General features: G+C 32.9%; 1 protein-coding gene across 2 annotated transcripts in view; it reads right to left on the bottom strand.

Annotated features, from left to right (window-relative positions):
* Nucleotides 1-16,899, bottom strand: part of SNX2 (sorting nexin 2) — a 62,507-nt gene that overhangs the window by 12,515 nt on the left and 33,093 nt on the right. For both annotated transcript variants that reach the window (XM_086410669.1, XM_086410668.1), the window contains exons 3-11: nucleotides 16,380-16,543; nucleotides 15,021-15,087; nucleotides 14,625-14,668; nucleotides 13,077-13,218; nucleotides 10,206-10,284; nucleotides 4,020-4,095; nucleotides 2,946-3,059; nucleotides 2,600-2,693; nucleotides 990-1,195 (exon numbers count right to left, since the gene is read on the bottom strand). In XM_086410669.1, the coding sequence (XP_086266795.1) occupies nucleotides 990-1,195; nucleotides 2,600-2,693; nucleotides 2,946-3,059; nucleotides 4,020-4,095; nucleotides 10,206-10,284; nucleotides 13,077-13,218; nucleotides 14,625-14,668; nucleotides 15,021-15,087; nucleotides 16,380-16,543 (986 nt within the window). The remainder of the gene's footprint in view (nucleotides 1-989; nucleotides 1,196-2,599; nucleotides 2,694-2,945; nucleotides 3,060-4,019; nucleotides 4,096-10,205; nucleotides 10,285-13,076; nucleotides 13,219-14,624; nucleotides 14,669-15,020; nucleotides 15,088-16,379; nucleotides 16,544-16,899) is intronic.

The raw sequence follows: 16,899 nt of genomic DNA on the forward strand, positions 1-16,899 counted from the left end.
GATAAAGAGTGACATCTAAGAGTAAATACAAACAAAATTGATAATTTAGCCTAAACCTAAGGAGCCTCTATAAAGTGCTAAGAACCCTCCAGCAATAAACTGTCACTAGCCTGAGAACGGAATCATCTAAAAGATGCATCAGTGTTCTGATTACAGATGAATATCAATTTGATCAGACTTAAGCTGAAAAAATTTTGTGTAAGAAAGCAAGGAACAAGGTTGCATTAACTTTCTAGATGTTTGAATTCAAAGTAAACTTCCAGTTCCCCTTATTCCATAAACTAATGTTCATAACAATACTTCAAAGACACCATAAGATCTTAAAAAGTATATTCCAAAACATGTAACAGACAAAATAACAGTTCAATTATCTGAATATTAGAGATATCTGTAAAAGACTAATTTTTATTAGTTAATAGGTTTACTTTCTCAATTATTCAGAAACTTAAGACTGCTCATCCTCAACCATTACAACTTGAAAACACAGTTCTTTATCTAATCTAGTCCCATGTCATCTATAAATACGTGATGACCACACCAAATGTTTTCTTATCATCTAAATTCACGCTAAAGTCACCGTTAAATGTATTCATGCAACAGTCAGTCAGTTCTGGTTTCGTCTGATTTATTATAACTTTACTAATGAGAACAGAGTCCAGTGGTAGTGTCAGCTCATACTAGAAAGAGTAAACTAATGCTATCAGTTAGTTGCAAACTTCTATATGTAAATATGTAAGTATGTATGTATTGGTTTTACCGTATTTGGCATCTTTAGATCCCTTAAAAAAAAAATCAATTCTGTCTATGGTATTAAGTCATGGGGAAGAGAATATTAAGTTATGAATAATCATCTTGAAATCATTTTATACATACTAGTATAGTATGTAATTTACATACTTAAATGCATGCCTAATAGGAAACCATATTCTTCTTATAAGCAAAACAGTGAAGTATGAAAAATTCAAGGAAGATTACAAAATAAGGCTTACTTTCACTGCAGCAATAAGACGAATGTAGTCACTAAGTAGTTCTGAAAACATGTAAAAGTCAGCAAAAGCTTGTTCTTGATGTAACTGGTCTATCTTCTCCTCAACCTCTGCAAGCTGAGACAAAGCTCTAGATAGAGCAGTATGATCTTCAGAATTACCTAACATGGCAGCACTTTTAGCAAAGGCAGCTGTGTTGGCTGAAAGTTCTGAAATAGAAAAGCATTCATTTTTAGTGTTCACTAGTGAAGTTCTTAAATATTGCATTGATATTTTACATTCTCTTTAAATTTTATCTATTTACAAGCTGCTCAAATATTTTAAAATAACACTGTAAAGCAATATGCTCCAATTAAAAAATAAGAAAAATATTTAAAAATAATAAAAACAGTCATTAAAATGCCTTGGGCATATAAACGTCAACTGTTCAGAGCTCTACTGAAAATTTAGAAGTACACTGCCTATACGCCTAGGGTATAAACTATGTTTAAAAATTTGATATAATAATCTCCCTTCCCATTCTCCTCCTAAGTGCTTCTCTGTCTAGTCCTAAAAAAGACAAAAAATAAATATTTTTATATGAAAAGCACTGGGAACACTCACAATTGATTTGTATTACATTATCTGGCCTTTAAACATGTATTTATCATTGAAAATAACAATTTTTATGAGATTATTATTTAGCACACAGGAAGAAAACAAGGCAAAACTGTATATATAATTCACATAAATCTTATTCTTTTTTCCTTTGTGTGCAACACCAAAGCTTAGTGAAATATTAAGAATTTTTGAATGTGATCATTTTAAACACATCAAACAGAAAAACAGATGTCAAGAACTAACGATTACTTTGCCTGGATTTGCTCTGTTGCTCTGCATTTCATAAAGTTCTCTTAAAGAACCATAAAATGTTCCCTAAGAGAGAATATAAATAGGAAAAACTGTTATAAACCACTTTCAGTGAGAAATATATTAGTAGATTTTTGTAATTACTTTTTTTTGCAATGTATTACTGATAATGGCACTTACAAGTAATAAATTATTTACTAAGTGGTTTAGAACGTGTTCTAGAAAGATAATTACTTACTAAGTGTTTCAGAAAGGTAATTCTAGAAGTCATGTATTCTTTAAAAATAAAACCAAAAACACCTCACAATGGAATAAAAAATTAGAACTCAAATTTTTAATGAATTTTAAATACTCCCCTTTCTGGGTTTTTAAATACTGTGGTTGAAAAATGAAGCAAATGCTTCACAGTTCTTTAGGAAATATAGGCACAAAACTACATTTTAAAGACAAATTTCAAGTATCAATTTTTGAATTTCATTCTTTAATTATTAAGAGTTACCAATAAGACATCTTCATTCATTCAGTATATGCTTAACAAAGAGTTAATTATCAAGCAGTTTTAATCTAAAATTCAAAATATACAAAACTAAGATTTTTCTCCTAAACTAGAAGATTAAAATACAAGAAAAAATATTAAGTAACAAAGTTGAAACAGAAAACATCCTCTTAAAACTATTCATTTCACAACTTTAATCATTTTTAATAAAATAAAATATCTGAATTAACTTACAGTGTTAAACATATAAATAACAAGACAAACAAACCTTTTCTATGACAGACCAAGGCTTCCACACTGGCATGAAGTTTCCTAAGTTGCTGATCCAGATTTTCAAATTGCTGCTGCTTTTCTTCAAACCACTAAGAGAAAAATGAAAAATGGAGCTAATTTAGCCACAACAAACCAGTGTAAATTAGGTTACCAATAGCAAGCTACATTCCTTGTTTTAAAGCAACGAATTAACCATGTATAACCATGGTGGTCAACTGATGTGCTGGGAACTACACTCAATAAGCAAATTAATATCCTATTTTCTACTTGTACAGCTTTAAAATGCAATTGTTGGGCTCATTAATTCATCTCATTATTCAAGTCGAAAAATCAGCTCTTACTGCATCCGATTCATTCATCTTGATTGTCATTTTGTTGACAGCGTCGGCAGCCTTGTTCACCATCCTCAATATTCCTGCTCCACTCAGAGCCTGTGTATTAACTGCTCTAGGCAGCTGGAATTGAATGACAAATAAGGGCAAACAAACCGGTTAAAAGCCTAGAGGCTTAACTGGCCACAAAAGGGACTGCCCCCACATAACACCCCCGAAAAAAAAAAAAAGAAAAAAAGGAGGTTGTATTTTCTTCACTCTCATACATTTCAATAGTGAGATCTAATTTCTCAAATACACTACTTGTACATTCTCAAAGGAAAACTTAAAAAATAGACTTTCCATTTGTTTTTCTTCTGCACGTTTACATTTAGATAGAACAACACTCTGTTTGTCAAAATATATTAAGAAATTGCCAAGCACTTTAACACTGGCCACCTGTTTGCTAGCAGATATAAACTGTTTAAAAGGAAAAAAGGAGAAAGTCTTGAGAAAAATCTCCTTATGCTTAGTCAGGGCTGTGAGATTTGGAATTTTTTTTTTTTTAACAACTCTGGAGTTCAAGTAGATTAAAAAAAAAGTCTCATACGGTAACAATTAGAGGATAAAATGTGCCAAATATAAAGATCAGCATGTTTATAATTAAAGTTCTTTCAAATCACACATTTCCCTTTCAAAACCTTAATAAGACTATTAGAATGTAGATATACAAACCCACATTCAACTATCTTTAAAATGAGGTCTGAATAAACTTATTTAATGCCTAAGCAATGACTTAGGGTATTCAGAATTAGACTATTTGTAAGTTGTTCTTTTAAATCTGGTTTTAATATATTTCAAGAAAGGGAATAATCATCCTACAATTATTGATATGAAGATATTCTACTATGAATTTAGTTAATTAAAGCTAATTAAAGCACTAAGCAAAAAAACAAAACACAACATATTGTTTTATTCCATTTATTAATGCAGCTGTTTACTGAACACATATAATTATACTTATACCTATACTTATATAAATTACTATACTGATAATCATAAATGAGAACATTTACATATAAAAATTTAAAGCAGAAATAGTACCTCCGAACTTTCTAAGAACTGCCTTAAATCAGGATCCTGTAGTAAAGTTGGATGCTTTACTGTTCTTTGAAGATACCTAGATTTAAGAATAAAATGCTCCTTTATTTATCAGTAGCATCTTATTTTAAATCTTATTTCAACAAAAGAATATTTAAAAATTAAAAAAGATGCCTTCTGTTTGCTTCCTATCAGTTTGCTTTCACTCTGATTATGTAGAATTTTACAGTAATTTAATATTAATAAGCTTTGCATTCATCTTTTGAAAATTCATAATTACATAAAAAGAAAAATTCATAATTATGTAAAAAGAGGCACAGTAGGGGGGTAGGGGTAGGAATGGAGAGAGGTTAAATTACTTACCAAACTTCTCACTGCAAAATATTAGAGTTAGGGTACATATGTAAGTTTGTGAAACAACTCTATCTTTTAGCACGTCAGTATGTCCCCAGTCATTATTATCTATATTCTAGTAATATATATATTACTAATTAGTCCAAACTATTTTTTTTAATTGTCATCATTACCAAAATGGAGAACAGCCTACCAATTTTTTCCCCCTTGGCAGTAGATTTAAATTATCAAATCAGTTTTGATCCTCATTTGACAAGGACTAAATTTTTTTCAACATTTCTATTTCCAAGGTTTTGCTATTTTTGATGTTTTCCTTATACAACATCACATAAAATAAAAAGTAAAGAGAAAAATCACTACTTAAATCACTATCAGCTTACTTTAGTAATTTTTCTTTACGAGAAAAGGTCAAACCCTGACAGTCACAATACATTACCAATCCTTCTTTCATAAGAAAAAAAATTCCACTATTTCAATCACTGCTACTTATCTAATCCCATTTTTTAAAAATTGCTCTTTCCCCAGATTAATAATTACATGCAGTAATGTTTCTATTATTTTTTTTAATTTTATTTTATTTTTAAACTTTACAACATTGTATTAGTTTTGCCCAACATATAATAATTAATATGCCTTTATTCTATTTATACAGAACAGATTATAGAATATGCCTAAGAGTTTCTGGGAAAAAAAAAAGCTCAAACGTTAACATTTATATATTTTTATATATTTAAATAAAATATTTACCATATATATTTTCACCATATATATATATACCATAAAAATATTTTTATATATTTAAATAAAATATTTACCATATTAAACTTCATTTTAAGTCATCAGCTCATGTAAGAGGTCATTATAATAGAAGTGGTATTTAATAGATATGTACAGTACAATCTACACTGTGGTTTTAAAAATTATTTATTTGCTGCTTAGTTTATGAAACTAAAAAAAAGTACAGCAGGAACACTAATCCTGTAAGTTTGAGAAATGCTGATATTTTTCCACTGGAATTTTACTTAAACAGTTTTAACACTGAAGTTGTCCAGTACTACTCTAGCTGAGTTATTAAGTCCAGTACTCTTCCCTGGAAAATCCCATGGACGGAGGAGCCTGGTGGGCTGCAGTCCATGGGGTTGCTAAGAGTCGGGCACGACTGAGCAACTTCACTTTCACTTTTCACTTTCATGCATTGGAGAAGGAAACGGCAGCCCACTCCAGTGTTCTTGCCTGGAGAATCCCAGGAATGGGGAAGCCTAGCGGGCTGCCGTCTATGGGGTCGCACAGAGTCGGACACAACTGAAGCGACTTAGCAGCAGCAGCAGCAGGACTGTGTACTGTTTAAGAGCAGTTTGCATAAGTTGTTCATCTGAGTGCACACAACAGCAGATAAACAGCAAGCACTTAAGACATTCATAAAATGAACAAGCAAGGAAGTACACAACCTTTAAGAAAAACTGCAGTACTTCAAACATAAATGGAAATAGCTAATACTACTTATATTCTAAAATAACTTTTTAAAGTGAGTTCTAGTGAGAATTTTTGAGTGAGTTCTATTAAGTGAGAACACTAGTCTCATGCAATATTCCAAGAAAAAGAGTGTTTCTATAACCAAGAAAGTTTGAAATATATTACATACATATTCCTTTAAGATTCATAGTGAATAGCAGCATATTAAATGCTGTGAGAAGTACTGCAGGAAAAAGATCTGGTTTAACTTTGTTAAAGCTTACATTAATAAACCTCAACTGACAGTAAATTTCTTTTTTTCACCTTAAAACATACTAGCATTTTGAGGAATCAACGTTGAAAAAGACAATAAAAAAAGACAATAAAAAGACAATACTGCCTTTTTCTACGTTCTAGAAAAAGACAATAAAACTTTCTTAAGAGTTACATGAAAATAAAGGTAATCAACCACTTTAAAAAAGTATTAAACTTACATAATGTTAAAATTAAGAAAAGAAACATAAAACGGATTTTTAATTGATTATTTGTAACTATACACCAATTCAGAATTAAGGTCAGAGAAGGTTATAGATACGTAGAAGAAAGATAAAGAACAAAAACAAATGTAGGAAGAATACACTGAAAATACAATGCAAAGAGGTATTGGGGGGAAGAACAAACACTGAAAGAAGACATAAATGAAAGACGCTAGGAACTGATGAAAAGTAAGTATCAGACTCTGCAAGAAGTGGTCAGCAGTTAGTTAAGATTTGTGCTAAGGAAAGGTTATCAGTATATTTACAATCACTAAGGGCTTTCAACTGCTTCCCTGGTGGCTGAGATGGTAAAGAATCTGCCTGCAATACAGGAGACCTGGGTTTGATGCCTGGATCTGGGAGATCCCTTGGCACCCCACTCCAGCATTCTTGCCTGGAGAATTCCATGGACAGAGAAGCCTGGAGGGCTATAGTCCATGGGGTCGCTTTCAAATTTCTACTTACTTACCAACACAAAATAAAGCAGGTTATACAAAATGCTTGAGAGAAACAGAGTTAAAGATATTTCTCTTGCTTTAGACTCAAAGATATGTGCTAACAAAGAGAGACCAAGAAGGCAAAAAGAACCTGTGTCTCTGATGACATTCATTTGATGATGATGAATATCTGATGATATTCAACAAACATATCTTGAGCATTTACTACACATCAGTTACTGTTCTGAGTACTCAGAATGTATCAATGAACAAAAGAGAACAAGATTCCTTTCCTACTGAAGCTTATATTAGAAAAAGACAGACAACAAATCATAAAAATAATGTATGAGATAAGATGGCAAATGCTGTGGAGAAATGAAAGGACAAGTAGAGAAAGGACAAGTAAATGGGATTGGTGAAAGTGAAAGTTGCTCAGTCGTGTCCGACTCTTTGCAACCCCATAGACTATACAGTCCATGGAATTCTCCAGGCCAGAATACTGGAGTGGGTAGCCTATCCCTTCTCCAGGGGATCTTCCCCACCCAGGAATCAAACTGGGGTCTCCTGCATTGCAGGCGGATTCTTTACCAACTGAGCTTACTACGGAAGCCCAATGGGATCAGCGGTTGATGGCAATTTAAATAGAATAGGTCAGAAAAGGTGATACCTGAATGCCTGAATTTTAAACAGGTAATGGAATTAGCCATGCGGATACCCCAGGAGCAAAAGCTTTATAGGCAGTGCCACAGAGGGTAGGGGAGTGAAAACCCAGGTGAGAAAATGCCTGGGATCTATGAGGAGCAGCAAAAAGGTGAGTGTGGCCTAGAGCAAAGTGATCAAGGAAGATATGATATCAAGTACGTAACAGAGTTAGCAGTGCATGTCATGGAAGATTTTATAGATCATTATAAGGATTATGGCTTTTACTGAGTGAAATTAGATGCGTGTATGAGTGGGGATGATGCATAACCACCAGATGACACTGGCGGTTATATTAAAAAAAGAATAGAGGTACGAGGGTGGAAACAGGGAGATCAACGTGGAGTCTACTGGAGTTAATTCCAACGTTTCAACTGGTAGTGAACGGAAGAAAAATCTGTTGTCCAGATATCAAAAGGAAACAACAGGATTTCCTGATGAACTTGATAACATTAAACATCTGCCTACCTCCAAACCTTCTGACATGAGTGGGTTAATCAATCTACACTAACTGTTGAGGCTTTGCCAGCTGGGTTTGCAGGTACTTATTATGATACACTTACATTTTTAGAGAAAAGGAACAATGAATTTAGGTTAAATAACTGGTCCAAGACCTCACAGATAGTGTGCAGTGCATAATGGAGTGCAGGTTTCAACAGAGAAAGGATTCTAAAACCCTATACAGTACTTCATGCTACTTTACATTTCTCAGTTTACATTTACAGAAGTGTAGCAGAGAATCCCAGGGATGGTGGAGCCTGGTGGGCTGCTGTCTCTGGGGTCACAAAGAGTCAGACACGACTGAAGCGACTTAGCAGCAGTAGCAGCAGCATCCTTACTATAAAACAAACTCAATATGCTCGTAAGGTAACACATGAAGCGCTCATAAGAAAATCAAGTGAGCTATCTTTAGGATACTTAGAAGATGTAGTTTCTGCTTACCGAGTGTGGCACAGGAGGAATGTTTGGGTTCTTAACCACTCCCTTTCTCTTCTCATATTTTAATACCAGATATTAATCCTTTTGCTCAAGACAGTCATCTGGATTCTCAAAGTTCAATGAATAAATAACTATGTAAATGACTACTAGACCATATATGAAGAAATACATCCTTGACCTGCCAGATCCAACTAGGTCATGTATCCCATAGAAATGCCTAAATATTTAAATTTTAAGAAATGCCACAGAAAACTCACAATAAAAATCATTCCAGTTCCTCTGCTTCTGTACCTTTACACCTGTATTTTCTTTAGTTATCTTTTCTAATGTAGAATGAACTCATAATACGCTTTATCACTACTGCAAATTCTACTAAGGTACTGATAGTATTTAACAAGTAATATTTACTAGTCAAGAAACTACCTTCACAAATATACTAGGTCAAGCTTCAATACTTCTGTAAAACTCTCCTCAGTGTTACATAGTGAATGAAGGTACGGTTTAAGTACTATGCAATGCATTCAAGTTAAAAGAAAAGGTGAGTGGAGAACCAAATATGTCCTTGGTACAATAAATCTTCATTAAGTTTCTTATCAAAGATGTCATCCAAAATATTTCAAATTTACTCACAGAAAAACAGGACTGGAAAGGCTTCTCAAAAGGTCATGGTTATACTTTCAGGAAGAACTAAGTGAAATCAAGGCAGTACATTATCTGTCTTTATTCTTAAACATACTCAGTCTATGACTTCTTTCACCACAGAATCAATTCTAATGCCTAAATTAAACTTCTATTGATGCAATTTAAATCTTTTTCCAGAGTGACTGCTAGTCTCACAGACACAATCTCATCTTTTAAGTCTTCTCTAACATAAGATTTTAAGTTGCACACTAGCTTTTCTTATTATGAATTGTTCAAACCTGACTTTACTGTGGCATTTTTTTAAAACTGAAATAATTTATTACTAAAATCCAGAAATATGTTGTCTCAAAAAGAGTTTTAAAAACTAATTTATATCCTGTAGATATAATATGCTATTTCCTAAAAACTGTCCTTATCTACTCTAACCACTAATTTTAAGCCAAGAGAGAAAATAAAACAAATAAGCAAATTTGATTACAATTAAAAACAAAAAAAACCTATGAAAGTAGCAAGTACTTTAAATCTAGGTAATTACCAACTATAAGGTGAACTTTAAGATAGTTTTGAACTTGTTTTCTCACATTTTCAGCATAGAAAGGAAGAAATGTTAAGATTCTGGGAGTAGATTCCTCCCATCCATTTCTCTTTGAGTTGGCCACAATGAACACGTCTTCAAAGCTATAGGAAATGTGTCAGGTCAAGAAGTATAAAAGAAGGTACAACATATATATCTATCAGCCTTTATTTAACTATACAGTCAGTTCAAGCACTGACTAACCCTTTTGTACTCTCAAGTCACAATCAACTATAAAGAATTGAAGGAGGGAGCATAAACCTAATTTTTCATTGCGTTTAATAATATTTCAATATCACTAACTATTCAAAAGAAAAATTAATGTAGATGAAAACAAGTATCACTTTGTTATGAGAATAGAAATGGAACAAGGATACAGTACCATATTTTTTAATGAACCAATTTTCTTTAAAAAAGCTTATAGCACTCTTAAGAGTAGTCGAGCGGTACTTCAGAATTTTCATACTTAATAATATACTTGTGCCACTTAGTGGAATCAGACTTATATTACTGAAGTAAAAACATAAGAGTAATAAACATAGCTGATCAGAATTACCTTTCAAGAGCTGCTCTCCGTTTTTCTACAAATTCTGTGGATGATGAATCTTCTTTACCCACCTTGACCTTGGTCATGCCTTTGAAAAAATTGAATGAGATTCATGATTTTCTACTACTGAGAAACATTCTTCTAAAATAATTTCTGCATAATTTGGCTTCCCTGGTGGCTCAGAGATGGTAAAGAATCTACCTGCAATGCAGGAGACCCAGGTTCAATCCCTAGGTTGGGAAGGTCCCCTGGAGAAGGGAATGGCTACCCATGCCAGTATTCTTGTCTGGAGAATTCCACAGACAGAGGAGTCTGGCAGGCTACACAGCTCATGGGGTCACAGAGTCAGACGCAACTGAGTAATTAACACTTTGACTTTCTGAATAATTTAAAATATATTTGAACTTGACAAAAAAGTGTCAAAAATTATAACTAGTATCCTATGTTTAACAGATTAATATATATACTGGGCAAGTACTTTTAATGTAAACCATAAAAGAGTACAGCTAAAGCAGAAGTTGAGCTATGTCTGTAGCTTTCCAGTTTGGAATCCTTATTTTACTTGATATATATTATACTCCTGGTAAATTAAAATGTGTTTGATTGCAATATGCATAATGGAGTTCAAATTCATGAGTTTAAGCTCACTTGATATTTTTATCTCTTATGAGCAATAATTAAGTCTTTACTTTTGGTACTAGAAAAATAAGTGTAATCTGTGAATATGCTAAGTATTTCCTCTGCCACAGATTTTAAGAACATGCTCTTGTTTGTTTATCATATCTGGTTTTATAACAGCTGAAATAATGAGCTCTTTCACAGAACCTCTCTGAATTTAAAAAATAAAGTCATGTGCAAATTTTTTCTTAGTTAATGTATTCATTTTTAAAAACTGATGGACAACATGAAATTTTAAAAATGACTACTTCTCTACTTGATTTTCTGCCAAGAACTTCACAGAACAACTTGTTATCCACCTTTAATAATTGCTCAAACTTTATGCACACATTTAGAGGAAACTAACTTGACTTTATCTTTTATTTAACTACATTTATTTTTCCTGCTAATCTCTTTACTTATATCTTTTTTTAAGATATAAGTAAAGGCATTTTGTATGGTTGCCTCAAATTCTTCCAATCTTTTCAATCCTTTTAATCTAATAATTGGTGGAAGGTTGAAGATTATTAGAGGAAAATATTAGTTTGAAACACAGTAAACTTGGCATGAAAATTGAGTTTTAATTTTTTTTTCCCCCTGGCTCAATGTTTAAAGACTAGTGAATCTAGTCACCAAAATGAGAAAAATTATTTTGTTTTTCCTCTTTTGATATATTAAAAATGGTTGTACAACTTAAAGCTAAAGAAAAAAGGATATTAATAATTAATTTATGATAAATGAAACAAGTTCACTACACAGATAATGGGAGGCCGAAGGATACCACTGCAACAGTTTAGAGAAATAAAATTATTAACTAGACTAGCAGTTCACAAAGCATGGTTAGAATATCTGGAAGCATTTTGAGACCTTTCTGAGGAGTGGCAGGGGATGTGTACAAAAACCTATCTTCATAATATACCATGCTGTTATTTTTGTTATTTTTTCTTTCATTCTTTCATGAGAACTCAGTGGAGCTTTCCTAAAGTTATATGATGTGTTGTATTACAAAAGATAGAGTGCAGAAGCAGATGTGAAAATAAAGCTATTTTCTATGAAGTCAGAGATTAAAGATTTTGCAAAACTGTAAAAAAACAAAAAAGCCAAGCCATTCTTATCATTATTTTTTTGCCTTACAAAAATAATTTTTCACAAAAACCTTATTTGTTAATAACAGGTTATGAGTTTATTATTTTTGAGTCAATTAATAAATACAATTAAAAAATTCTCACATGTAAGTATCAAGAGGTATAGCTCCAAAAGCAAAAGCTCTTTAAAGGCCCTTCAATATATCTGAATACACAAGGGGTCTTGAGACCAAAAAGCTGAAGAACTATACTAGATCTTTGAATTTTAAAAATGAGGAAGAATATAAAAATGCTTTTGAATATATCAAGATTTCAAAATCATAAAAGATACAGATAAAACTGCTTTTCAAATCAAATGTTTAAAGAGGAAAAAACAGTAACTTAGAATAAAACTTATTTCAAATATATTTCAGAATAACAATCTTATATATATAAAAAATTGATTAAATAAAAACCTATGACTGGGAAACTGGTTCAAATGGTGGAGAAGGAGGATGTGCACTCAACTTCTCCTGAGAGAACACCAAAAATCTATGACTGAAAAGAAAGAGTGGAAAAAATACTATAAAATTTTAATGGTGGGACAATAGAGGTTTTCCTCTTTTGTAATATTCTGCATATTCTTAACTCAGTAAGGCTTTATTACCTGTAAAAGTGAAATGTTTTTAAATATTAAATTGAGGTATGTAATAAAATAAGATGAGTTTAAATAGCTCCTTTGTGAGCAAGGCTAAATCAAATCTTTTTGTACAATGTATAGCTGAGCATGGAACATCTCCAAGTCCTCAGAAAAATGTTAATATGCTAATAATATTAAATATTCTCTAAATGTTACTCAGTAATAAGGTTCTAATAACCCTAAAAGGGTTTTTAATTGCTTCCATCTTGCTAAATTCCAACTTAATATTTACAATCATCACATTGTATAAATCAAAATCCTTAGGTATTAGAAAATAAAATTTTTAGCTATACACTCTTCAGTTGATAAATGACTATCACAAATAGAATATTTAAATTCAGTATCTCTTAAGACATTGATATGTCATGATAGTGAGTGATTATGGAATACACAAATCCATACAATTAAAATTGAACTAGTACCAGTAACAAAAATCCATTTTTAAAGATTCATACTTACCTACTATACTCTTTTCTGGAGCTGGTGGCACAATATAACCAACATGTAAATACTTGCTTGCTAATTTGCTATGCAAACCGAGAAAGTCACTAAATCTTCTTTTAACTGAAAATTCACTTTTGCTGAACATGGAAAGAGAAGTCTACAAGTGAAGAAGAGGTATTTCAAATTTTGAATACTGAACAATTATTTAAAAATTAATGTAATACATAATTGTGAATATGCATACACACACACAGAGGTCTACATAGCAAAAAAAAATAGCTAACTATTGTGAAACAAAGATTTCTAACAACTGAAAAAACCCCAAATCACAGTTGTTGCTGGTTTGTTTGTTTTTTTACAGAAAACACCTGCTTTATTCTACACTTAACTCATCTCACCGACTCTACCTGTATTTACGCTAATGATTCTTGACCTCTGATCTTTACCTCTAGCCTAGATCTCCACTGGGCTTCAGTCTGATACATAGTCCAAGGGAAAACCTCCATTTAAATTGCACTGCCACCTCAATTTCACCATATTTTCCCCTGCTGGAAAAGTGAAGGGAACTTCTCTGTATTGTTTACTATTCTAGCTTTTGGAAGACAGCCTGACTCCACGGTACATAAATAAGTATCTGTTTAATGAATTAACAGATTTCACTCCATACTGTGTTCCTCTCTTTGTATTGCCTTTTCTCCAAGATCATTCCAACAACCACAGAGTTCCTCTAGACAAAGACTCAGGTTTCCCTCTTTCCTCACTTCTTACATCCAAGCTCTACTGATCACAGCTCCTATATAACTCAAGAAACCATTTTCTCACTCATCCCCAAAACCAATTCCTTAGTATTAACTATCACTTCTCACAGTAGGACTGCTGCAGACCCCCTGTCTTTAAGATTTGAAGGTCTACAATCTCTTTAAGAATTGCAACTGCCTCAAACTGCCTCAACTAGAGATCCTGACCTTTCTTTTTATCTTGGCCGCACTGTGCAGCACGTGGAATCTTAGTTCCCTGACCAGGGACTGAACTCACACACTCCCCAGCAGTGGAAGCACAGAGTCTTAACCAGTGTTCCACCAGGGAAGTTCCCTGACACTTTTATCCTCCCAATCCAAACTGAGTCAGAGAGAGCTTTCTAGAACAAAAATCTCATTGTGCCACACTCTTGTTTGAACTTCAATGGTTTTCCATCATACAATTCCTAATGTGGCTATTCATAATAAAGGCAGGCTTACTGCCAAACAATTTAATCTGGCACTACTTCCTGCAGGTCCTAGAAAGCACAATGTTTTCTTATTTCTGGCTTTTACACAAGCAAATCCCTTTGCCCCCTCTCCCACCCGCAACACTTCTACTTTGCCTAGATTAGATCCCTTCCTGCATAGCCTCCCAGAACTCTCTCTCTACCAAACCACTCACGACTCACTGTGACTATTTACATGCAACTTTTACTGGATGATAACCTTGTAAAGACAGTGATCACGTACACTTTAATCACTGTAGTATCCTCATACTACACAGTGAGGGCTCAGTATTTTTTTAGAGGAGCAAAAGGCTTACCTTTGTCGTTACTCTATAAGCCATGTAAGCATTCATGCCATCACCTATAAGAAAAGCCAAGCTGTTAAAAATCATAAGCTTAACACACAAGGTAACTATGTGAGGTAATATATTAACTTGATTGTGGCAATCATTTCATAAAATATTAAGCTATCACATTATGATAATTGTGATGTGTATAACATCCTAAATACACACAATTTTTATTTGTCAATTATTTCTCAATAAAGAGAGAATTGGGAGACAATACAAACCACCAAGCTGCCACAAATTTAAAAATTAGAAGCACCAATTTTAATATTGTAACAATGCATGTAGTTAGGAAAAACAGCACATTAACAACCAAGTTAATTATCAAAAAGTAGCAAGTACAAAATATAATAAATGTTGACTCACCAACTTTCTCTGGATCTGATACACCAATTTCTATATCAAAAACATCTCCATTTGCTTCTTCTTCAATCTAGGAAAATTTTTTTGGTATTAAAGATTCCAATTTGTATTATCATCATAACAGTAATAAGTATAACTTTTACCATCTATCTTTTATTAGGATCACTGCCACATCAAACAATTTGAGAGTCACTCAGCACTCCATTTCTGAAAATCAATGAAACCTTTTACATTTCCTGTCTATGTGAAAAATACACACACACAAAAAGACAATAGGAAAAGGATAATTGAGAGAAGCAACAGAAAATCTTGTGTTCCTCTGAGTCCTCAGATGTAAAGAAAACTTCTGGAGGAATACTGTGGAATATTTTTGTTCAATCTTCAGATGCAGATTATGAAAATAATTCCTTAATTATTTTTAGTATTACTAATTTTCAAAGCTGTATCTCTCCTCTTTAAAAACCAGGAAGCAGCCATTACTTTTGCCAGTAGAATCCTACATACTTGCAGAAATTATGATAAGCAACTTGAGCATCATGATCTCTCTAATTACCTAGTAAACACATGTTCTTCTTGAAGCCAATAAAAGCACTACAAAGCTCACTGAGGAAAGAAGCAGGAAAAATGATAAACCTATGAGACTACAGAGAAGCACTTCTTATGCCGTTGTAAGTAAGCAATCCCTGTTAACAGTAGTTCTGAGGGAAAGGTTTGTTATTTTCAAGAAGAAAACACAGGAACTGTTCAATCTTTCAAAATTTAAAAGCAACATTAATATTCTAAGACTTCAGAAAAGTATGTTTTTCTAATGATAATTTTTTTCAAAGTTGCCCTACTGCACAGATTTTTGAAAAGTAAGCCTTATCTGAACTGTAACATATATAAAGCATATAAATCCTAGGTATACAGCTCAATAACTTTTACAAAGTAAACACATCTCTGTAACCAGAACCGAGATCAAGAAAAAACACCATCATTACACCCTAGAAGGCCCTCATGCTTCCTCTCCACTCAGAACACATCCCCTGCTCTGCCAACACAGTGTCAGTCGCTCAGTCCTGTCCGACTCTGCGACCATATGAACTGTAGCCAGCCAGGTGCCCAAGTCCATGGGACTATTACGGTAAGATCACAAATGACAAACTGCCTGACTTGAGAAGGAAAGTGATGTACTCAAGTTATTGGGTTAAAAAGTGTGGGGATAAATTTAGAAACCAAATCACCCAACCTCTTTAGTGTTCTTTTTGGAAATGTCTAAAAGGCTTTGATTACACATGACGGACAGGAGAGAAACACTGGGTGGGGAACAAAAAAAAAGTTATTATTTACATATTAATTTAGAATATAAACATTTTTCCATACCTCATCCCTGGATCTATCAAAGATCACAGGAGCAGACATACTCTTTGATTCAATTCTGGGAGCAATGAGTGTTGTGGGGGTCACAGGTGTGACTGCAGGAGAAGGTTCTGAGGAGAGTATAGGTTCCCTTTCTGGACTGTCCAGAGAAACTTCCTCTGTAGCTTCTAGATATAAATTAAACAAGTTAGTTGAGGATACTGGTAACAAGTAGAGCAGGCAATGAATTATGAAACATTTTTATATAACCCATAATATCAAAATATTATTTTAAAATAATTGTTATAAATAATTTATGAATCCATCCTTAGTGGTTTATTTAAAACTTTAAAACCAACAGTGATTTTGTTGATTTTAGGAAGAATTCCAGTAAGTCAACATAGTTATCTATTCTAGTGGTATAAAGCTAGTAGGAAAGCAATGATGTGAATAATTCCACACTCATTTGTGTTTGGATCTATAATATATCTAATACTTGCGGTAACTTACCTTCCAAAATCTTGTATTCAGGCTAACATTATGA

The sequence above is a fragment of the Bos grunniens genome, chromosome 7 (assembly GCF_055505025.1).
Source record: "Bos grunniens cultivar Pamir isolate PY7600 chromosome 7, Bosgru_T2T1.0, whole genome shotgun sequence".
NCBI classification, from domain to species: domain Eukaryota; kingdom Metazoa; phylum Chordata; class Mammalia; order Artiodactyla; family Bovidae; genus Bos; species Bos grunniens.